General features: G+C 37.5%; 1 protein-coding gene across 17 annotated transcripts in view; it reads left to right on the top strand.

The window, feature by feature from the left end:
* The window catches only part of rims2a (regulating synaptic membrane exocytosis 2a), a 132,345-nt gene that overhangs the window by 76,136 nt on the left and 30,666 nt on the right, over window positions 1-25,543 (top strand). For 9 of the 17 annotated variants that reach the window (XM_056762345.1, XM_056762341.1, XM_056762342.1 and 6 more), the window contains 9 exons: window positions 588-723; window positions 1,236-1,301; window positions 4,236-4,427; window positions 5,488-5,597; window positions 6,281-6,313; window positions 15,737-15,769; window positions 20,791-20,897; window positions 21,860-22,026; window positions 23,384-23,602. In XM_056762345.1, coding sequence (XP_056618323.1) covers window positions 588-723; window positions 1,236-1,301; window positions 4,236-4,427; window positions 5,488-5,597; window positions 6,281-6,313; window positions 15,737-15,769; window positions 20,791-20,897; window positions 21,860-22,026; window positions 23,384-23,602 — 1,063 coding nt within the window. The remainder of the gene's footprint in view (window positions 1-587; window positions 724-1,235; window positions 1,302-4,235; window positions 4,428-5,487; window positions 5,598-6,280; window positions 6,314-15,736; window positions 15,770-20,790; window positions 20,898-21,859; window positions 22,027-23,383; window positions 23,603-25,543) is intronic. The other 8 variants (XM_056762355.1, XM_056762351.1, XM_056762356.1 and 5 more) reach the window with 6 other exon arrangements.

Genomic DNA, 25,543 nt, shown 5'->3' with positions numbered 1-25,543 from the left:
TGGCATCGTAAAGCACATTTATTAGTGTATATTTTTTTCCTTCATTACTCTGGATCTACAAAGTCGTGATATAGTATTTATGTACCGTTTACTGCACACAATTCACATCAGATACTTGAGCTGTCAAACTGCTTATCTGTAATACAGGCAGAAAGGGAAGTCCGAACAAGCCAGACACGCACATTTTAAAATTCCAGTCATAGCTACTCTATGTGAGAGGGAAACCCTCCCTCTGTCTCTCTTTCATTGATTTTGGCTCCGTGTCGATTGTAAAGTGCTGATACAGTGTTTTCCACTGGGAGCAGATGATTAACATTCAGAGGATTATAGATCGCCGCTTTCTCTTCATTCACTCTGTGCCGCTGTAGTTGTTTTCCGGCCCGTGTGTTTAGCAGGCGCTCGTTTATCGCAGAATGATCTACTGATGCTGATATAGTCTGTGCACTCATGCGGTCCGAGGTCACTTTCACACGAGAATGTGTGTTTGAGACAGAAAAAACTAAACATCACATGTATTTTACATTATACAGATACATGAATAGATGCAATAACTTTCATCCTTAATTTCATACTGTCCTCTTTTACAGACTATAGAAATGGCCGGGACCTTCAGAGCTCCACCCTCTCTGTGCCAGACCAGGTTTTATCGTCCAATCATTGCTCACGATCAGCAGACTTCAATCGGGCGCGATCACGGTCACCCAGCGTGCCCCCTTCTCAGAGGTCAGAATGGTCTTATTCTCTACTTTTTTACATCCGAATCTGTTTATGCTTTTGAATTTAACATTAGATTCAACAGCACTACATACAACAAGACCTTCAGTGAAAAACAAATCTATTTCTGTATTCTGCATATTGTAATATTATATAAATAATATTATAACTTCATATTACAAACGGTTATGAATGATATGTATAAATACATTACATGTTAAGACTCATATTATGTGCAGGTCAAGAATTACCCAATTCTTCAATTTAAACACCATACTTCAAAAATTAGGATCGCAAGATATGACGTTTTTAATGGCATTATTATTAATGTATTGATGATCTTGACACAATTACCGTAAAGATGTGAGCATGTTGGTGTCAGTAACCACATTTCGTCCACAAAGGGTTCGGGTTCATACATCTACAATCAATTCCAATGAAATCACAATCCTCTCTCTCCTTAAATCTCTCCATTTCTATTCCTATTGGAAAATCCATGTGTTCTCTCCATCTGCCTGCAGTCATTTTCTCACCTTACCTCGAACACGACACAGTCAGCCTCATGACAGTCAGCTGGAGGAGCTCAGGTAGAACCATTCTTACCACCGTCCGTCCCATTAACCTTCCTGTTAGAAACCATCACTAACACATCAGGGTTCCTCTGAACATTACCGAGGCTCTCTGACATTGACAAACCTGAATCGGCTCGGCCTTGTGTTAACATAAGGATGGAAACTGGTTCACATATACATTAACATGTGTACTGGTAAAATATGTTTTGCTAGTTGATAAAACCGTGCTGTTGGACTTCATACACGAGAAAAAATATAAAAGATGCAATGCATCATTTAAACGTCATATCTAGAATACTTTGATGGTCTTTCATTTTTAAATAACTTTTAATGTGATGTGGAACAAAATTACTTGCCACAAGGTTGAACGACCGTTGAACAATTCAAAACACTGTTAATGCTGTTTAGTTTTGTCAAAAGTGTATGTACATTTCCCCATTCCTCTTGTCTTATTGTACACATCCCAGCGAATGTATATATATTCAAGAAAGAATATATACAACATGCTTCTGTCTTTTTGAGAACGGTGAGCTACTGTATACATTTGACTCATTCCTAAAGCATCACGGTCATTTCCTCTTCATTATATCATCACAAAGAATCCATTTTCTAAATAAGTGTATGGCAAAGTTGTTTTTTATCATGACAAATGAAATACAGTAAATACAGTACTTCACTTCTGAAAGCGTAGTGACGTGATCATAGTTTGCTGCACAGTGATATAAGTGTGCGTAATCTTTTTAACTGTGTGTTTTTGTGTGAAAAGTTGTCCAGCATCTGATTTGATAAATTGAAAAAGTATCTAATTAAAAATATAGTCCGTAAGGTTACACATGTAAAGTGATTTTGAGGATTCATTTCGTCACACATTTTTCTAATAGCAGCTGTTACATGTTTTGCCCGGAGCGCTACAGTTTTTTCTTTTGTAATTACAGTTACTGAAGTGTAGGCGGTCTTGATTTAGTGACCTTTGAAAATTGCTAAAGAATTATGATATGCAAATTTTACCAGGAATTAAAGGGTGTAATGTCAATAATTTGTCTCTTTGCAGAAAAGACATTTTATTTCAGTCCTGCAAGAAGGATAGAGTGCTATCTGGTGTGTTATATTATAATGCATTGAAAATATTTTAAATCTTTTGATTGGTGTCATATGTTCATATTTTTCTGTGTCTTTGATGTGTTATAAGATGCCAATGCATGTCTTAGACACGTAAAATTGCAAAAATCTAAAAGTGAATGCTCACCCAGATCTGCCTGAAACGCCTCGTGTAACCACAAATCTACGTCAGTTCCTGGTATTTTGGGACAGACTTCTGGTGAGGTCACCAACTAATTAGCATATTTGTGACGTCATAACATCAAGTTGACAAAAGCGCTTTTTTAGGAAAAAAGTAAATGCCCGCAGCGTTTGGTTACAAATAGCAGCAGCGGAACTCCACGACTTTGCGCAAGACGGCAGCCCAGAGAAACAGAGGCAGCGTAATGAAAGCCTATTTGAATTACAAACAGAGAGCGTTTTTTTTTTTATAACTAATCACATATTTAAAAACTACAATCATTATACTAGTTTCGGCGCCCTCTTTATTTTTTCGAGCTTGAGCCTTCTCAACCAATCACGTTCCTTGCGGAAACGACAGATCTCTGTCATTTTTTAGTTGTGAATAAGGAGCTTGACGTAGGGCGTTTTTGAACTTGAAGTTGAACTTTTTTCAACATCAAAAGAAGCTCTGAGCTGCAGAAAAAGAGAATGGTGCTGGCGTTTCAGAAAGCGCTTAGGACGTTTTTTTAAAACATGGTTTACTCCATAGGATTATAATATAAAACAGATGCTAGCAGCTTCAAAGAAGAAGTCAAGTCTTAAAATGGCTGTATTTTACAACTGGAGGCCACCAGCTCCAGTGAATTAAAATTAGCGGCATCTAGAGGTGAGGTTGGGAATTACAACCAACGGCTCACCTAAAATGTCGTCAAGGAGGTCACATTTTCACTTCTTTTCCGAAGGAGATAACGTATTTACGAAACGCGTTCTGCAGAGCAGTTTGTCTGTTTAGGGCTACTGTAGAAACAACATGGCGAATTCAATGTAAGGGGACCCACGGTGTATGTAGACAGAAATAGCTCTTTCTAAGGTAATAAAAACATAATGCTTCATTATGTACTGTAAGGTCTTTATACACCTCTGAAGACATAGTTATGTTTATTATATTGCATTTCTATCAATAGATCCTTCAAAAAATTACCCATTACACCTTTATCGTTTTAGGCTTCTAAATGAACAGAGAATCACATCTTTGCTGGACAACTGGTCATGCATTTCACATATTGTACATAACACTACATGTGCCTTTCTGTCGTTGTCCTGTGTACTGTTATACCTTGTCAAATGTCTCAGTTTGAAATGTTATAAAAAAAGTGTAATTGATTATAGAGCTCAACAGCTCACTTTGTAAGTGGCCTCAGTTTTAGAAATGTTTTTGTTCAATGCATTTGAAATACGGTTGAATGTTTTTGTTTAATTGAAACCAGACTCGAGGCTTTTTCAGACGTGAATACAATGACTTCACAATCTTCAGCCACTGGTAGTCTTAAACGTTTTAGCATTTTTTAAGATTTTTTAAGATTTTTTTTCTATGGGGAAAATCAAAGGGGTCAGTATTTCTGGAAGCCATCTGTTTTGCCATTTTATTTTTCAGTTTTAACACAAGATTATATGTAAACAGTTAATTGTATGGCCAAAAAGTGACTGCAAATGAGTCAATATGAAATTCATCACAGTCGCTCCGTAGCGGTGCGAGTTAGTTGTTCATAATTTGTTCCCTAGTGCCAAAGAAGGAAATATTACCAGCTGCTACCAGATGCCAGTTGGAGTCTCTCTGAATGCCCTCATAAGCCCAACAACCTCACCCACACTGAACATCAATCTGTTTCCCCAATCGCATTTTTTCAGGAATTACGGAGCGTCAGACAGACACGACTACCATCACAGGTCCCGTTCTGCAGACCAGCGGTCCGCACTTGAGCGTCCCATGTACAGTCGCTCTCGCTCCACGGAGCGGCCGCCCGACGTCCCTCACTTGAGGTCTTCAATGCCCTCCCTGCCGTCAGGAAACTCTGCTCCACCTTCCCCTGCCTTATCGAGGTGACCCAGCCCTGACTAACCAAAACATCCTACTACGATACAAAGATCATCCCCTCATCCATCCACCCCAGCCGCTCAGTTTCTTTAATTTTGTGTTTGATTTTTGATTTCTGTACAACCGTGCTGTAATATCTACTCCATGTTATCCCACAGGAGAGAAAAATCACACAGGAGATCTGTTTAATGTCTCAATAGTTTCTCGCAGACAGTGAGCAAACTTCTCTAACTCAATTCACAACTATTCTATTCTAATCTATGTTCATTTTATAGTGCTACACACTCATAGCCTAAAAATGTTGGGTTGTTGGGTTTGTCTATTTTAATTTTTTAAAGACATTGAAGGACTAAAGTCTCGGACAAATCTTCTCAACAACGTCTCCTGAGTTATAAAAGAGAAAACTATGAGCGATACACTTTTCCTCTGGGATCCACGTAGACGATACAAACTGTTAATTTCTTTACATTTTTTGTTTTGGAACACAACACATTAATTACAACTTATTATAAAAGTGTGAAATAATCTTTTTTTGTTACACTTTTAGATATTTATATATAGAGGAAGAACAAATTTGCAGTATCACTTTGGAAGATCCATGTTTATGTCACAAGCATGTCGCACACATTCTTTGCATCAGTTTATTATTATTTGTTTTCGTTTTGTTTATGACTTATGCTTATGGAAAACCACATCATGTACATTTCTTGTTATATGAATCCCCAACAGCATTGAAATGGCTTTGCATGTTCCAATGTCTGCCGTAATCATGTTTTTTGCATTTTAACTCATGCTTTTTTACCTTTCATTTCTCTACTTTTATCAAGTTGAATTTTATAGAATAACATCATTTTTTCTTTAATCAATGTTTCCTTAGGTAACTTGAAAATGTTTTATGGCTTTATATTTGATATCTCCCTTTATTGTATCTTACAGCTTTTGTTTTTGTTGGCAGTTTCTTGGTTCTTGTGCCATTACTGAGAGCTGAGCATTCTGGGTAATGGGTATTGGGGTAAAGGTCCATACATTAGTAGTAATATTGTTTTTTTGTTTCCTGTGTGTCAGGGCACATCCTCGTGGTGGATCGGCTCAGACCAGCCCCACAGACACACCTGCAAACAGCAGGAGAGGACGACAGCTACCACAACTGCCTGCCAAAGGAACGCTGGAAAGAAGTACGTTTACTTTTCTCTTCTGCTCCTCTCCATTTGACCTCCGTTGTCTCATGCTCATGCAGAGATGTGTTCTGGGGTGAGATTGTAAAGGGTCTGACTGTGAGAAGGTATAAATGCGGTGCTTTGATCTTCCATACAGTAGGTACAGTGGGCCGTATGGTTTATAGGGATATGAAATCCTGGTTGGAGTCGGTTTTAAGAAAAAGAAAAATGCAATCGAATTGGTTATTTTAAAAAAAGTACAAAAATTGGGAAGATGAGCTGCATAAATTACTCACAGTTTTGTATTCACTACATGGTTCCACAAAAACTACAGTATAGAACAAAAAAAATATGTTTTTCCATCTGAAAAATGCAAAACCTCTTGAAAAGCAGAAGTTGCTGCAATAACTGGGAGTTCTTTATTTCACATAGTGCCGGTCAATCCACTTTACAAACTGTCTTTATTGGCTTTAACAAAAAAGTAAAAACAGTTTGTTAAGGAATGAATTGAACTCTTTTACAGATCACAACATTGCATTGTTTCATTACCCTGAATATGACATCAGTAGTCATGATGTAACATCTGTTGTTGTATTTGAGTGTGTACCACACACAATCACATTACAGACGTGTGTGGTTTAGTCATGCATGTGCGACTGTTTAACATCTCAATTCGGTTCCCTCTCTCATTCTTGTCTCAGAAGGCCGAGATGAAGAACCTGAGCCTTGTTCAGGTGTGTAGCGTGACTGTGATGGTTTAATCAGTCAGAAAATATTGTTCTGATTAAATTAAACCTTTCTGCAATGGTCTTGAGCTATGAACTGCGTCAGAGAACGCATTGATTTCTAAGGGGGCGATGCATTATGAAGCAAGAAAAATGCAAAGGTTGGCAAAAGTGTGACCAAAAGTTAAGAAAATGTAAAGTAGAATGCATTCCCATTGACGTATGCAGATCAATGAGAATTCCAAAGGGATGTGCTTTCTAAAATGCTGTGTATTTAAAAGTTGATTTTAAAGTGACCCGCTTCTTAAAGCATGAGACATGTGATAAATAAAGCTTTGGGAGCTTTTGAGACCAGTTCCATTGCAAAACTTTATGTTTGTTTATGAATGTGACACATAGCAATAATATGAGTCACATTAAGGGAGTTTTTGTCTATTTCCTTGTAATCATGACAATGTTGTGATGAAATTTATTATTTTTTTGTTCCTTTATTGGTTCTTTTCCTTAGTTGTGATGGTGTGGTTCCGTTTTGTTTACACACTGTACTTTTGACTTTAAGGGTAAATGTTGAGATTTAAGCGGCATCTAGCGGTGAGGTTGCGAATTGCAACCAACGGCTCACTCCGCCCTTCCCTTTTGAAGCACTACGGTGGCTGACATAGAAGTAAAATGTTGTCACGTTTTCTCTACTTTGCCGAAGGAGATAATTTATTTTCGAAACGCGTTCTGCGGAGCAGTTAGTCCGTTTAGGTCTACTGTAGAACAATATGGCGAATTCCCTGTAAGGGGACCTGCGGTGTATGTTACGGTGGCTGCAAAACACACGCAAATAGAAAAAACACTAGCGAATTCAAAAAGCATCTTCATTAGTTTGGCGACACATGCTCTGCACATTCTTGCAACACAAACAAATACAGAGTCGTGCTGCAAGTGTCACCGATGACAACGACAGTGTTTCTGGGGGACTCTAAAAACTGATGCACCTGGCTAGGATCATTCACTTCCTGCCTTCCATTCTGAAGGGCTCATCCCTGTCTGTGCCACTTGCAGAGCGTTTTTGTATTCGTTTGTGTTGCTAGTATTTCAGGGCGCTTCAGTGTTTGTTTGTGTTGCGAGTGTTTGCAGGGCATGTGTCGCCAAACTAATGAAAATGCTTTCTGAATTTGTTGGTGTTTTTTCTATTTGCAAGTGTTTTCTTCTGTTGCAGCGCTGTGACACCAAGCGGCCACGGTAGTATGTCAATAGAAATAGCTCATTATAAGATTATAAAAACAACGCTTCGTGATGTAAGGTCTTAATTTACCTCACAAAACATAGTTATGTACATTAACATGTACACACAACATTTCTGTCAATAGATCTTCCACATTTGTCTGGCACAGTTTAGGATATTGGCAAATCTAAGCACAGTTTTAGACATTATTGACGTCTTATCTAAAACTCATAAGATGTTTGTGAGACTTGATCCCTAATAGACTTAATAGTAAAAGTCTCTGAATTCAGTTTTTGTTCTTTGTTGTACTCAAGTCTCTTTTCAGTTATTTTGCACCACACAATGGGTGAGAAACCTGGAGACAAACTAGTTTACTAGTTTAAACTAGAAGGTAGTTTACATTCTTGATTGTTTTGAAGACACAGACAATCTCAAGAAATCACCTTAAACATTCTGGAAGCTTCATTCCGGATCACAAACTATCATGTCGTGCAAATTCTCAGAAGACTTGTGGCGCTTTGATACTCAAAGTGCTAATTTTTGTCCCATCTGTGCCCCAGATTATAGAGATCTACTCGACACACTGTAGGGTTCTAGGTCAGTGTATCGCACATCAATAGGTTGCGTGAGCACATGGTCTTGTTTTCGGGTCGGATTAGAGCTTCAAATCACAAATACATACATGATCATTTGTGCATTGAAATATTACAATTGGTAGTAAGTTAGACTGATACAGTCGCACAAATGCTGGATTTTCCAGCTGGACACATTTCCTCCACGGCCATCTGTCACATCCGGTGTTTTTGCCACAAGATCTGCTCTGTTGGAAGTTTGTACGTCTGCCACCTTCCCAGCATGCATCATTTCTCACCAACTGCTATTTACTCTACATAAGCCATTTGAAATTCTAACTCATACATTTTGGGCATCCGAAAATCTGCATACAGGAAATTCAGTTTGAAGCTTCATTGTGTTTAGTGTTGATACGACTGTTTCTGCTGTTGTGTTAAAGATTGTGAATTGAGGCATAGTGGCCCGACGGTCAACGAGAGGAAAGGCAAGTGTCACGAGATGTGTGTTTGCAGTGTAGTTTTTGTTTTGATTAGAACAATATTGCACATATTTATTATAGGACCATACACACCTATTTTTTTAGCTGCTTTGCAGCAGCAACGGCATCTGAAGTTTGATTTCAGATGTATCGCCCAACCTTATCTGCATCATTAAACTATCCTTTAGTTTAAATCGTTTAAATCGTCTCTGTCAAGGGTTGATGCTGGTCTGTGTTCATTGTGTGCTGCATGGATGAGTCTCTTTCTCTGTAACGTGTTTCTAGGTCAGTCTCTCGCTCGTCTCTTCTCTCCTGCTCTCGTTTCTCTCTCTTACTCTCTCTCTCTATCGTGTGATGGGTTGCTATTTTTTAGGTCTGTAATTTGCTGTGAATAATTCAGAGATTGTGTTGAATGACAATGACCTGGATTGAGTTTTTGCAGTTAAATGTTCTACTTTATTCTTTTAATCCATTTTTTTAGTTAATGTTATTCCAAGACGCATCCTAGTATGAATATTGACAGTAAAAGAGTCTGTCAGTTAGAGCTGCTCACCAGCAGATGGCGCACGATTACATGGTGAGAGGAGCTTTTTACTGCCACAATGCTGAAATGTTTTTGGATTTGATGGCCCAAAGATGTGTACACTAAGGACACACTTAAAAATGAATAGATACATTGCATTTGATGGGAAAATGTCAAAACAAATTGCATTTATTTGAAAGGAAAATAATCCAGTATATTCCTCAAGCATAAACCACAAGAAGTTTTCAATTATAAACTAATATAGAATTTTGTTCCTTAAGAATGTGGATTCTATCATTTTATAAGAAATCTGTATTCAATAAAAAGCTATTTTTATTCAAACTAATAATACAAATGACCAGGCCATCTTCCTTGTAGCCAGTAAAAAATATAGTTCATTAACTGAATTTCATTGTCCAGATTAATAGCATGTCGGTTGTTTTATCGTTTAAAACCTACAGTAGAAAACATCATTTTAATCAAATGTTTTTCTTGAAAAAAAATGTAAGTCATAAATGCCATTTCAGTTGATATTTGTCTGTGTGACTGAAGTGTCCCGGTGTGTTTTAGAGATGCTGTATGCAATAGAGAGAATTTCTACCATACAGTTTCTCTGAGGTGTTAAACGTTTTGGCCGTGTGTTAACGCTCCCGGTGTCTCTGTGATGCTGACCTGCGTGTTAAGAGGTGACATGGGAGGACCAGCAGAGCTCATTGATCAGTTCTGGTCACTTGACTAATGGCCATCTGGAGGTGATGCACATCCCGGCACAGACAGGTTTGTGAAGGTCCATCCCAGTGACCTCTGACCTCTCTGACCATGACTGTCCGCTCTTTCCTCTCTTCATCGTAATGCGTTTGACCTTTGACTTTATTGAAGCCCTCTTGTCTGATCAGGGGAGTCTGGATCAGTCTGAGCCCCCAAACTGACCACAGTATGTTTACAGATGGCCTGAAAGCTTTTGTAGTAAGCTTTTTGAAGTTAACTTTATTGTGTCACTTTTATAAATCTAGGAACATGTTGGATTTCATGGTGAGTGGTTTATTATTTCTTGCTTAGTACAAAAGTGTTTGATCTTTAGTTTTATTTGTCATCTACAGTACAACTATTGGAATTGCACATGTTATTCTTTTGTGTCTGTCTTCTAGCTCTTGTTCCTGTTTTAATAATGAGACACGGTTCATAAATGCTGTTTTTAATAGTTATATTTTGGTGGAAGAATGCAGCACATTGCTTCTGTTTTAAACAAAAGATGCTGCGTGTTTGCTGCCGTAGGTTGCATGCATTAGTCTGAATGTTCATGATCTTCTGCACAACCTTTTTCTACATGTTCCACACAGACGTTCTTCTATTTGTGTCATTTTGCGTTCATTTTGTACAATTGTAATTCATTGAAAAGTATAAAGCAAGTACAACTTCAACATTATCTTTACCCACTCATCAAACCAAATCTATTGTAAGAAAACACAGAGCTGTATGTGGTGAATTGTGCTGCAGACGGGCGTTTCAGCTTCATTCGTCTCTCATGGAAATGACTGGCTCTTACTCAACCAAACCCAAATGAGATGACAATGAGACGATTATGATCACTGTTACCTTTTTTTTTTTTTTTTTTTTTTTTTTTAAGTTTATTTATATAGCGCTTTTCACAATGTGTATTGTTTCAAAGCAGCTTTACAGGGGCAAACAAGAAAAACAGAAAAGTTAAAACACAGCACAGTGCATGGTATTTATACAACGAGTAAGTTCATTCTAATAAATAACATCTAATTTCTAAATAAATAAATGAATGAATGCAGTCTCCCGGTGAGCAGGCCAACACTGCCCTGCTGTGGCGAAGAACCCAAACTCCAATGATTGATTAATGGAGAAAAAAACCTCGGGAGAAACCAGGCTCAACCGGGAGGGCCAGATCCCCTCTGACGTGTCATAGCTGCACTCAGACTGGTGACATGTGATTTTAGTTTAGCATTTAATACCAAATATTGTAACTTCAGCATTAATAAGACAAATAGTCCGTCTTTGCTCTTGGTTGGGGATGTAGTGGTCTGAGCTGGGATGGTCCGATGGTCATATTTCTCTTGGCAGCTGGTGGAATTGCCTTAGATGGAGCTGGGATGGTCAGTCAGTCTGCAGCTGTATCTGGTGTAATCTCAAATTGGGGATGGGCATCTGTCGGTCGTCTGGACATGGTGGAACTTCTTCCTACCTCGGGATGGGCATCTGTCGGTCGTCTGGACATGGTGGAACTTCTTCCTACCTCGGGATGGGCATCCCGAGGCAGAGGCGGAAAGAGAATAAAGAGAATAATTAGCGTAGCTGCTGTTCATTAACTATGCATTAAGTGAAAGCTTGGCTGAAAAGATGTGTCTTTAATCTAGATTTAAATTGGGAGAGTGTGTCTGACCCTCGAATAGTATCAGGAAGGCTATTCCAGAGTTTAGGTGCTACGTATGAGAAAGCTCGTCCACCTTTGGTGGATTTTGTTATTCTAGGTATTGTCAAAAGTCCTAAGTTTTGAGATCTCAGCGAGCGTGATGGGTTGTAACGTGATAAAAGCTCGGTTAAGTAAGTAGGTGCTAAACCGTTCAGGGCTTTGTAAGTAATTAAAATAATTTTAAAATCAATGCGATACTTAATGGGTAGCCAGTGAAGCGATGATAAAACTGGGGTTATGTGATCGTATTTTCTTGACCTAGTAAGAACTCTGGCAGCTGCATTCTGAACTAACTGTAGTTTGTTTATCGATGATACAGGACAACCACTAAGTAGAGCATTACAATAGTCAAGCCGTGAGGTCACAAATGCATGAATAAGCTTTTCTGCGTCTGCAACACATAAACTATTTCGTAATTTGGCAACATTTCTAAGGTGGAAGAAGGCTGTTTTTGTGATATTTGAGATGTGATTTTTAAATGACAGGTTGCCGTCTAATATAACGCCTAGGTCTTTAACTGTATTTGTTGGAGTAACAGTGCAGCTTTCAATTTGCAGGCTGTAATCGGAGATATTCGGTTTACTTAATTTTGGTGCTATAAGTAATATTTCTGTTTTGCTAGAGTTTAAAAGGAGGAAATTACTAGTCATCCAATGTTTTATGTCCTCGATGCACTCTGCCAGTTTGGATAGCTTAAAGGAATCATCTGGTCTTGATGAGATATATAGCTGAGTATCATCTGCATAACAGTGGAAGCTAATTCCATGTTTTCTAATAATGTTGCCGAGGGGCAGCATGTATATGGAGAAAAGCAAGGGTCCTAAAACCGATCCCTGTGGTAATCCATAATTGACTTGCGTAAGATTTGACGATTTCCCATTTAAATGGACGTATTGATATCGGTCTGTTAAGTAAGATCTGAACCATTGCAGTGCCTGTCCCTGAATACCGATATAATGGTGTAAACGATCTAGTAGTATTTTATGGTCTACAGTATCGAAAGCAGCACTAAGGTCAAGCAGGACTAAGAGTGAGATGTTTCCTTTATCTGAAGCAATAAGAAGGTCATTTGTAATTCTAACGAGCGCAGTTTCAGTGCTGTGATGCGGTCTAAAGCCAGACTGAAACTTTTCGTGCATGTCATTATTTTGTAGGAAGGTACACAGTTGAGTTGACACTACTTTTTCTAGTATTTTAGACAAGTACGGGAGATTTGAAATCGGTCTATAGCTTCCAAGTTCATTTGGGTCTAAATTTGGTTTTTTGATAAGAGGCTTAATTACAGCCAGTTTAAAGGGTCCTGGGACATGTCCTAGATTAATAGACGAGTTGATTATGTTACAAATGGGCTCAATTACAGCAGGTAGTAACTCTTTTAATAAAGTAGTCGGAATGGGGTCTAATAAGCATGTCGTCGGTTTGGATGTTGCAATAATTTTAATTAAATCTTCCTGATTTATAGGAGAAAAACACTCTAGCTTTTCTTTTTGTCTGACGGTTGAAACTAATTCTTCCGACAAACTTGGAGGTTTGGTTTTAGCTATGTTGTCTCGTATTATTTCGATTTTCTCTGTAAAAAATTTCATGAATTCATTGCTACCAAGGTGCGGCGGAATACCCAGGTCAGGTGGAGTCTGTTTGTTTGTTAATTTAGCAATTGTACTAAATAAAAACCTTGGATTGTTTTTGTTATTTTCTATGAGGTTACGGAAGTGCTCGGCTTTTGCTGCTTTTAGTGCCTTTTTGTAACAGCTTGCACTCTCTTTCCATGCAATTTTAAAGACCTCTAATTGGGTTTGTTTCCATTTTCGCTCCAGTTTACGCGTTTCTCTTTTTAGGGCGCGAGTGGTGTTATCATACCATGGTGCTATGTTCTTTTCATTTATCCTTTTTGACTTCATAGGTGCGACCGCTTCTAATGTATTAGAGAAAATAGTGCCCATGTTGCTGGTCATGTCATCGAGCAATTTTATATTCGTTGGAAAGGTAATTAGAGAAGTCAGATCTGGCAAGTTCTTTACGAAACTATCTTTAGTAGTTGAGGTGATTGTTCTACCTTGTCGATAACGAGATATACAACTGATTTCTGCAGTGCGCAGTGTACATATTATAAGATGGTGATCGGAAACATCGTCGCTTTGAGGTATAATATCGATATTGGTTAGATCGGCTCCGTGAGATATAATCAAGTCTAGGGTATGATTAAGGCGATGAGTAGGTCTATTGATGTATTGTGTTACACCACAAGAGTCTAGTAGTTCTTTAAACGCCACAGCTAATGGATCGTTAGCACTGTCTACGTGGATATTAAAATCTCCAACAATCAGTACTTTATCGACGTTAACCAATAGATCCGATAAGAAGTCTGCGAACTCTATCAGAAAATTAGTGTAAGGCCCAGGGGGTCTATACACAGTAACCAATGTAAGAGAGACCAATGATTTTTTACTTTTGTTTGGAACTGTTATGTTCAACGCAAGCATTTCAAATGATTTAAATGTATGCATTGTTCTCCGAGTAACGGTAAGAAAGTCTCTAAATATTGTTGCGACACCACCACCTCGACCAACCGGACGTGGCTCATGAATATAACCGTAGCTTGGAGGAGTAGACTCATTTAGACCAAAATAATCATTTGGCTTAAGCCAGGTTTCAGTGAGGCAAAGTATATCAAAACTGTTGTCTGTGATCATTTCATTTACAATAACTGCCTTTGAATTTAGTGATCTAATATTAAGTAGCCCAAACTTTAGGCGTTGGTTTTGCTCATTAAATATATTGTCTTTTGGTTTAATCATGATAAGATTTTTTCTCTGACTTTTAAATAAATTATTATTTGGTTGTATTATTCGGGGGACAGACACAGTCTCTATGCATTTGAAAGCAGTAACATTCTTAACAGTTGGGTGAGAAGAACACAGACTGTAGTTAAAATTTGTACTTACTAGTCAAATGGTGCGTAGCGTCTTTGAGATGTTGTCAGACAGAATTTCCGCTCCAATGCTGCTAACTCACCTTAAAGTTCAGAATATTTTTTTAATGAGACAGTCGTGTGTGTTGGAGGGATCATAGTGTTCGGATCAGGCCCGGCTAATGACCGTACCGTCATGCAGTCATCGGTATGGAGTGGCATCCTGGTTTTGGGTTATTAATGCTTCAGTAATATGCTTGGGTACACAAGATTATGAACACAGTGGCGGTTGTGTGATTAATGCTGGGGCTGTTTAAAGCACAGCTCATTGTTACTTGAGAGAACAAGGAAAAATGGAGAAAAAAACAGAAGCATCAGCAGATTTTGTTTCTGTATAGATGCAGATAAAGGAAATAAATCTGCAGAGGAGGATGAAGTCCAATTAGTGGCAAACGGCATTACATAACACACTGAACGCTGTTCAACTTGTCTGTGAACGTTACAGTTCATCCAACTGACTAGACTTTTTTGGCACGTCCTACCTTTGATTGACATGTGTTTTTGCCCCTGTATTTATAAATATAGGGTTCATTGATTTTGGGAGGACTCCCACTGCCATTGGTCGAACAAACAGATAGTCCCGCCCCAAACTCACGGCAATAGTTGAACCAAGGTTACTGACGCTCCACTTTATGGAAATGTTAAATGTAGAAAATATTTTTTAACAGATGCATAATTTAAGAAATTTGACACTGATGGCAGCCATAATTGTGTACAAATGCTGAAAGTTGTTGAACACTTTTGTTGAAAAAATGTTTCTCCTCAGGGGTTTTGAAGATCTTTCTCTTCAGCTCTATTCCTTAATTTTCACAGGTCCTTTTTTATGTATCTTCATTTGCATGCTTTATTAACAGTTCTCTAGTATTTCAGGTTTTGCCTCAAAGCAGGACTTACTACTTTACTTGTCTTTCTTCTGAACTCTCCTTTATTTTCTCTCTTTTTTTGTTAGCTTTTATCATGCATTTGAAGTGACACATGAAGTTAGCGATTTTAGTGTTCAGCTCCAGTGATCTCTTCTCTCTGTCATGGAACTCGAAACTTGTGTTTTTGGTTTTTCCTCATTTTGTGTATGTTGGTGTTTGTGTCGTGTAGTTGTTGTGTTGTGTTGTGCTCCTTCCCTGTGTGTTTTTGCCCCGGGTGCTCCTGGTTCTCCATCCGTACCTCTTCTCACACCCTCTCCTCTGTGTTTGTCCATGTTTGTGATGTGACCCCACCACCCTAAACCCCTCCCTCTTAGAAGACACGGACTCCCACAGTCGGATAAACTCAGGTCTGTCCTCTCTTCTGCCTTGTTTTTCTCCAATCCTCTTGGCTTTTGCACGTCTTTTTTCTCCAATACGGTTGTGTACCCTGCTGGGAAAGAAAACAAATGCTAACTGGTCTGTTGCTTGTCAAACGTGGTTTACCAGCTCTAACCAAACTGATCAAAATGCTCTACTAGAACTAAACCAGGTTCACCGGTCCATCTAGACAATCACCATAAAAAAATATTTTTCCAGCAGGGTATAAGCAATTCATGTTAGTTTAAGACTCACAAAGAACATGTCACAGTCATATCTCATCCTAAATAAATTGTATTAATTTACCTTTATAATATATTTTGTACTATTCATATATATTGAATTTGTTTTGGATTGGCTTTATACAAACATTGTGATTTTAAATCAAACTGTTCAGGTAATAACAATAGGCTTCATTGGTTTTATTCAAAACATAATTTCTTACTTTTTTCTTGTGATTTGTGTTTGAAATATGACCCTGACATTTATTTATAGACTTTGTGAAAATCAGTCTGGACCCGTTTAAATCCATCTGAATTAAATATAAAGCGTTAAAAGTGTCACGTTGGAAATGCTGGACTGTGCTTGAAAGCTAAAAACACCCGTTCTGTTGTCTTCACTGGCTGTTCTCCATCACTTCTTCCTTTCTGCTCTCTTTTTCACAAGCTTTTTTTCATTTCATGTGGTGGTTGTACAGTAGGTGTTATATTTCTCTCGAGGTCAAACTCTTCACCAGCGCCAGTCATAATCATGTGTGATATGAGCTCCTCCTCTTGTCCTCTTTTTAAAAACACGCTTAGAAACAGTGGCACATATATTGAGCTTTATAAAGAGTTCAGGAAGTATCACTTCCATTTATTTTCTCCATATAATTTTTTTTACATTTTATGCCTTGAACGAACCTCTGTGATTTATCATTACAGCTTTGAGAAAAAGTATTTAATGTCAGAAAGGAAAATTTGCATGTCTTTTATGATGTCATGAAGCATTTTTGAGCATTGTTTTTTAATGATTATTATGTTATTAAATTGTTTAGATAAAATATGTTAAATATTGAATATTAATCATTATTGATTTTACTTTAAATGCAAATGTTGCTTTTGGCTTTTTTTAAATAATTTTAGAATAGTTCATCCTTAAAAATGAAAATTCTGTCCTCATTAACTCACTCCTAGTCATTTAAAACCTGAACAAAAAAGAAGATATTTTGAAGAATGTTGTTAACAGAAAACCATTGGTCCTCATTAACTTGCATTGGTTTTTGTCCATACAAAAGTCAATGGGGACCAACGAAATTTGGTTACCAGCATTTTTGAAAATGTGTTTTGCAATGTTTTGCAGAAGAAAGAAAATCACACGGGTTTAAAATGACAACAGGGTAAGTAAATGATGGAAGAATTTTTATTTTGAAGGTGCACTATTCCTTTAAATTACTGGCAAATAATTAATTTATCCAAGGAGAAAATAAATACAGCTCAAATTTGTTGGTGCCCCTCCACAAAAACGAAGAATGCACAATTTTCTCTGAAATAAAAAGTGATTGGCATCCACCATTGTTTATTCCATATTAAAAAGAAATAAGACTTTGTTTTAGATATTTTATTCAACATAATATTGTAAATAATAAAACTAATGAAAATGTCATGGACAAAATGATGGGACCCCTATCCCTAATATTTTGTTGCAAAACCTTTAGAGGCAATCACTGCAAGCAAACATTTTCTGTAGCTCTCAATGAGACTTCTGCACCTCTTAACAGGTAGTTTGGCCCACTCTTCCAGAGCAAACTGCTCCAGCGGTCTCAGGTTTGATGAGTGCCTCCTCCAGACCGCTAGTTTCAGCTCCTTCTATTGATGTTCTATAGGATTCAGATCAGGACTCATATAAGGCAACTACAGAAGTCCAATGTTTTGTTCTTATTCATTCTTGGCTCCTCCAACAGGATAATGACTCAGAACACACAGCTAAAAATCACCCATGACCTGCGACTGAGACAGAGCATTCTGACACGGTCCAGTACATTTTGCTCCAGAATCCCTTGATAGTGTTGAGATTTCATTGTGCCCTGCACAGATTCAAGGCACCCTGATGCTGCAAAGCAGCCCAAAACATAACCTTGCCTCCTACATGTTTCACTGTAGGTACGGTGTTCACTTCTTGAAAGCTTGATTTTTACCCTCTGTGAACATCAAGCTGATGTGATTTGCCAAAAAGCTCCAGTTTTGACTCATCGTTCCAAAGGACATTCTCCCAGAAGGATTGTGGCTCGTCAATATGAATTTCAGCACATTCCAGTCTGGTTTTTCTCTCAAAGGTGGATTCCTCCTGGATCTTCTTCCATGGAGCCCACTTTTCCTCGAAAATCAACGGATGGTGCGATCAGAAACTGACGTGCCTTCATCTTGGAGTTCAGCTTGTATCTCTTTGGAAGTTATCCTTGGTTCTTTTTCAAACATTCTCACTATCCTTCAGTTCACTCTGGGGTGGATTTTCCTCTTGCGGCCGTGCACAGGGAGGTTGGCAACAATTCCATGGACCTTAAACTTCTTAATAATATTTGCAACTGTTGTCACAGCAAAACTGAGCTGCTTGGAGATGGTCGTGTAGCCTTTACCTTTACCATGCTTGTCTATTATTTTCTTTCTAAACTCCTCAGACAACTTTGTTTAGCTTTCCTTTGCATTATTTGCCTCTCTGGTCCATGTTCAGTGTGGTGCACACAATGATACCAAACAGCACAGTGACTACTTTTCTCGGTTTAAATAGGCTTAATTAGTTTGAATTAGTTTGGAACCACCCGGCGGCCGGTGGTGGCTCCTCCTTTATCTGGGAGTCGGGGCGGGTTCCCCGTCCCCTGCTCCTCCCCCTCGGGCGGACGTACACAGAGTCGGGCCTCTGGCAGGCATTGGCTGCACTCGGCACTTCCGCCCCCTGCTCCTCCCCCGCTCCCGCTTGGACGAAAGCCACCCCACCTCGACCCAGGTGCGCGGCAGCAAAGGTTGCCGTTCCACCGAAGCTTTGACGGTGGCCGCACTGTGCACTTCCATTTCCCCAGAGCCACCGCTTCGACAGCATGTCTCTCCTTCCTCCCGGGTTTCGGCACCAATGTAATAAATCTCCATAAAAGGGAAGGAAGGAGGCGGGAACCGGCAGACATTCAAATAAAGTTTTAATATAAATAATAACAGCCGGCGGCCCCTCACGGACGACCGCGGCGAAATAATATAAATATAAATATAAATATAAATATAAATATAAATATAAATATAAATATAAATATAAATATAAATATAAATATAAATATAAATATAAATATAAATATAAATATAAATATAAATATAAAAATATATAAAAATATAAACATAAATATAAATACGAACGTAAAACATGTTCGGGCCCGGTCCTCTCTCTTCGACGATCCGGTCGCTCGTTCCCTTTATATGCTCCCAATCTCCTACGTGATTCGAGCCCGGTGTGCGCACAGCTGGCGCTCATTCACAATTACTCACCGGACTCGAACCACGGTCTCGCCCCGCCTACTCTCCTACATGTATTATCTTCTCTAAGGGGTACCAACAAATGTGTCCACTCCATTATACAATATTTTTGTAGAATAAGCAATAATTCATCTCTTTCCATAGCTTCTTTGCTTTATTCTAGGACACACCAAAGGCATGCAGGTATACATGATACAATAGCTTTTAATTTCATCACTCTTCGGGAGGAATGAAGCATTATTTCAATGAGCTGTAAGGGTAAAATTTGAGCACGTATGATCTATTGTTACGCTCTATTAACCGGATTTATTTGAAAATATAGTATGGATTTTGATTATGGCTTGAGCTAATGAAGCAGCCCTCAAAAAAACATTATATAAGGCTAATTTCAGTTATTTTACATCATGTTGTTTCCTCCCCATCACCATCATATGAATTATAAAGATGGACACTTTTGGTGATTTTAGTATTGGAAATATCTTTAGATTACATTGAAACAAAACTGGAAACTAGGGTAAGTTACCCATGAAGCACAGCGTTTTGAACGTATTTCGTAGCACTGTTAAGGTAAAACCACACTTCGTGTATAACTCATTGTAGCACTGCTATTATATTAAACCAATGTAATGATTCTCAGAACACTTATCATTCGGTACTTTGCAAATCATGTTAACTATTTAACAGCACAATTGCTATTGGCAAGAGAAAATTGCTATTGACATTTTACGCCACCTGCTTTGCCGAAGACAGATGCTGTTAGCTGTACGAGCGAATTATGTGATTGATTCAAACAGACCAATTAAAACAGGAGCTTACTGCCTCGCAACCTGAAGTGTCTTAGTGGTTTATGTGCATGAAAACACATGTGTGTCCGTGACATTTACTTTCGAAAATGTCATTAAGTTTGTATCTTACATTTGCATGACAAGCAAATGTTTGATTTGACTAGAAGTTAGGCATACAAATACAATATAGTGTATTTATTTAATTGACCTTGCGAATGTTGAGTATGTGTGATTTTAATTTTGTTCAAAAACAACACTAAATATGCATTTGTGGCGTATTTGTTAATTTGCAACTAGGGACATTGTAGAAAAATTTGCACAATATGTAATGTATACATTTGTGAATATCTTGTATTGAAGCTATTCTGTAATCTTTTAATTATTAATTCATATTTTCAGCATTATTTTGTGCCTTGGGTTGATTTTTAAATGCCAGTGTATCCTCCTTATAACACTTGATGAACAATTTCTAAACAGGCAGATGTCTTGAGCTCAGACGGTTTTAAAGTAATTCGCTAACAGTTTAATCTCCTTAAGAAACAACTGTTGATCATGCCCAACACGTGCTTATTGTGTATTTGTACCAAACGCCTCTTATACAAAACCCTTGAGTTTTTGGTCAGAAAGACTTCTTCAGAAGACATTTCACCTTATTCTCTTGCTTCATTAAGTGAATATATCAACAGATCTGTTTCCACGCATCTTATTGTCCTCTATTGTGCTTTTAAGGTGCTTTGGATGTCGAGGAACGAACGCGGGAGATGAAGCTGAAGATGAACAAGTATAAACAAGGAACGGGTTCAGACTCCAGGCTGGAACAGGATTATCAGTCCAAGGTAAGTGAATGTGTTTAACTCTGCAAAAATTTTGAAGCACATCACACGCACACTTTTACAGTTTTACACAAAAATGAACATTCTGACATCATTTACTCACCCTCTTGTCATTTCAAACCTGTATGACTTTCTTTCTTCTGTAGAACACAAAAGATATTTTGAAGAATGTTGGTAGCCAAACAATGGCGGTACCCATTCACTTCTATTGTATGGACACAAAACCAATTCAAGTCAATGTGTACTGCCATTGTTCGGTTACCAACATTCTTCAAAATATCTTCTTTTGTGTTCTGCAGATCATGCATACAGGTTTTAAATGACCAAAGGGTGAGTAAATGATGACAGAATTGTCTTTTTTGGATGAAATATCGCTTTAAATGGTGATGTTAACTGCTTTGATTCCATTTGATATAAATCAAGCTGTTTTCTTGTTGTAGTAAATGTTGTTGAAGTACATTTTTATGATTTTCGTTTTAACATATCTAATATATTTGACTTTCAAAATGTGTTGAGTAATTCAATAAATTGATTAAATAAAGAAATAACATTTTTATGTGATTTATACTCTATAATCTCTGTAGTTCAGTCTCTATGCTCAAGATTTACTGCACACTATTTATAAATACTTGCCAGTATGCGGGGAACTCCTTTATTTTCATCCTCAGATGATCTTTAGAGGAAGTTCAACACCATATATGGTCAAATCACCCTCCTTTCATTTCCTATTAAGGGTGTTGTATGAGAGGCATCATATCGCCATGGCCATCAGTTCTGCAGGGGTCTATTAAAATCCAGTTAAGCCGGTGTGTTTGTCACTGTGAAGGCCAAAATGAGAACAAATGTTACATAAGGGGTTGCTCACATTGGTTTATGTAAACGCGCCCCCAACCAAAGACTTCTGCTAGGTCTTCTACTTTCTGTCTTTTAAGTGTTGTCTTATAGGCGTGTATTTTGTTCTACAGCGTTCGGGCAGGGACCCTCATCGAGGAGAAAACCTCTCGGCCAAATCTTCGGACAGTGATGTTAGCGACGTGTCCGCTGTGTCGAGAACCAGTAGCGCATCTCGATTCAGCAGCATGAGCTACATCTCTGTCCAATCAGAACGGCCGCGGGGAAGCCGAAAGATCAGGTGAGAGCCTGTTGTCTTTTTGAACAGAGATGGATGTTGGGAACAGATCACAGTCAAGTCTGTGTTCGGGACCCGTGAGGTTCTGGAGGGTTCTGTTAGGCCACCTGCGCTCTGCAGAGTTTTGGAGGTGACAACTGCATTGATTTGTGAATACATGTAGAGTAAATTTCCAATGTGTGTACACTATAAAATTGAGGACATTTTCAAGCTGTGAAATCAATTAAATATACCGTTTAAATTGAGTAAATGTAAATAAAAAAATATAATATATAATTTTTTTATTAAGTAAAAAGTTAGGTAACACAAATATTTATTTTAGAATTCACCAGAATAAGGGTTTATTAAATATATAATTTTTTATGTGATTTTTTTTAATGAAATACTTTTAAATAATAAGATAATACATAATTATAAATAGTTTTTCTTTATATTAAATAAACTTAAATAATATGTACATTTAAGAGGAATTAACTGTTGGTTTTTTTATCAATTTTTTATATGTCCCACTTAAAAAGTCACTTAAATGATTTAAAAAGATTAATATAGCTTTTTTATATTTACTAAATGACTGGATTATTCTTAAGAGTGATATGAAAAGTCACAGTTAATGTTTTAAATATAAAGACTGAAAATGTGATTTTCGCTTCCTTTTGGTATTTAGCTGCATTTTTTCTGGAATCAAATTATGTTATACAGTTTGCATCTAATCGATTCATTCCTTAGAGGATGGAGAAGTGATTTCATAGGCTACCGCACCTGACTGAGATTAAATTGTTTTTGTATTATATAATAATCCAACATTATATACTTTTGAGTTGGGGGGTATTAGTATGGAATCATAACATCATTATTTTTTTTCACTTCTGTTAAATATCATTTGTTATTAGTATTTATTGGACTGATTTGGTTTAAGAATGCAGTTGTCACCATCCTAAATAACGAAACTCTGTGTGTTCAAAATAGGATTAAACACACAATATGAGTACTGTATTTATCTGTAGTGTGGACGTGGCCTAAGAGTAAAAATGTTCGGATCATTACTCGGATTTGGAGTGAATTCATTTTTGACTCCATTAAAGTGAATTCAGAGCCAAACCCCTTAATTTTACTCAAATGAAATACTGTTTTATTCCCATATACATAAATTGTATACATGTTTATGTTCTGTCCTATGTGAACAATGTCTGGCTTCTGTTTGTATCATCTGCATTATTTTGTCATGCTTTCATACTTCATTCTATACATAATCTATATCTCAGAAATCATTCAGATAGTGTTGACGGCTGTTTTCCCTTCGTTTCTGTTCTGCATGCCACTTGCTTCTCTGCTTCTCTGCTTCTGCTGGCCACGCCCACAGCAAAGCAATGCAGGGGCGGAGACTCTCCAGGGAGGAGGAGTTTGTTGAGGAGGCATTACAGGAGGTTGAAAGGTTAGAGGAGGAGAGGGAGGAGAAGAGAGGTGGGAGGAGGGTAGGTAAAGGGAGGAGACGGACAGGTAGTGTAGACAGGGAAGATGCTGAGGAGGAGGAGCCTGAAGAGGGCGTGGCCCAGAGGACAGTCTCAGAGATGGACCTCAGGTAAATCAGTCGCCATGGCAGCCAGCTGTATCTTGTCTTGTAGTCTAATAGTATATAACTACAAGACTTTTATTGAATAAATGTAGAAGTGAATGCTTGTTTATTTAGTTTGTTTTAAATTATGGGCAGTATATGTAGAATTAAAATGTTTATTATCGCATAATGCAAACATTTTCTAGGTTTTATTTAGCGTATACTGCACAGTATTATATATCGTGATGATAAATATAGTTTGTTGGTAGTGGTTACATAAACGCAAGAAACTTAATCTTGAATGAATGAATGGATACAGTAGGTGGCAAGCCATGGTGTTCAACTCAAGATAAATGAATCCAAACCTATTTCACTTCCTTATAAACCATTGTTCCGTTGTTGTTTTGTCCTTTTTACTGTGGTGTTGTTTGTGTGTGTTGTGATTTTATAATCTAACACTTTTAACACCGTGGGCTTTATTTGTGGTTTATTAACAAAACTGAAATGAAATGTAAAAGTTTATCCCAGTGTTTCCTAAAACCTTGTACCAACGTACTCCTGTAAAGGCCTCCATTCAGCATCAGCTTCACACTTGATTGACGCAGAACAGTGTTACAAATGACTCAACACACATCACAAAAACATGTCCAGGTTTTATGGCATTACTGAAGCACAATGATTTTATTTAGATTGTTTTATTTAAAGCTGCAATGTGTTTTCCCTCTATGTAGTCATAATACTAAATATAAAATAACAGGTAAACAACAAATAACTTTTGTTCGAAATAGAAAATTGCAGGTTGCTTTATATACTTAGCTTTGCGTGGTGTGAAGTCAAATAATGTGCCAAACGGATATTTCTTGTGAAATAGTGCCCAACAGCTCAATTTATAAATCAACTTTATAAATGTATTGTTATTGAGATGTTCTTGCTCAATAACATTCATTGTGTGTTTTTAACCCAGAAAAGTTTTTGATTGCTGCTATAAAATATCATTTAATTTTAGTTTGACAAATGACATGGGTTTTGATATTTTCCATTACAGTACATTTCATTCAATTCTAGTAATTCATACAAAACAATTACTAAATATTTAAAAATGTTCTTTGACATATATATAAATACAGGCGCAGAAAAAATTAAGAGGTCATTTCAAAGACAATTTTCAGCTTTTCTTAAATTAGTATTTATAGGTATGTGTTCAGGTAAAATGGAAACTTTATTTCCCCTTAACTTCAAACAAAAATATTGTTACTATTTGCATTTATATGCAGAAGTTGAAAACCGGAGAAACAGGTCAAAATAACAGAAAAGATGCTCTCTATTTTTTCAGACCTCAAATACAAGACAACAAGTTCACATTCATATAGTAATATTTAAGGTAAAGTAGAGGTAATGTAATATTGTACATGCATTAAGGAAAGTTAAAAACAAATTTTCTAATGTGATAACCTCGCAGTTTTATGCCAGTATCACAGACACTGGGCTGGAACACATCTCGAATTGCTGAATAAATGAAAATTTGGTATGGTCTTTTAATTATTTCTGCTGATACTGTATATATTATATATTTTTCTGTTTCTTTAGTGAAATATGACCTGGACATGTTTTTGACTCTCTTTGTGAGATACATCTGTTATACTTATCCGCTCTGTCAGGTGATATTTCGGGTGAGTTAATGTCCATCTCACAGTGTTGACCTTGCACTTCTCACAGTCTCACAAGTGGTGCATTAGACTCTGATCTGCTCTGATCGAGATAGAAACGTGATTTTCTTAGTTAATAAGTGACCGGAAAAATACACAGACATGTATCGCTTGTTGGTTTTCATATAGGGTTAAATAAATGTGAGTTAATGATCAGGTTCTGCTGAAGAAGCAAATACAGTTTGCCCTTTTACATTCATGCGTTCTTCAGGTGATCCAATATTTAATCACTTATTTCTCTCCATCTGTGTTTACCGAGGTG

This window comes from Triplophysa dalaica, chromosome 12, assembly GCF_015846415.1.
Source record: "Triplophysa dalaica isolate WHDGS20190420 chromosome 12, ASM1584641v1, whole genome shotgun sequence".
Classification (NCBI taxonomy): Eukaryota; Metazoa; Chordata; class Actinopteri; order Cypriniformes; family Nemacheilidae; genus Triplophysa; species Triplophysa dalaica.
The sequence above is the reverse complement of the archived record's forward strand: the minus strand, read 5'-3'. Positions and strand labels throughout refer to the sequence as shown.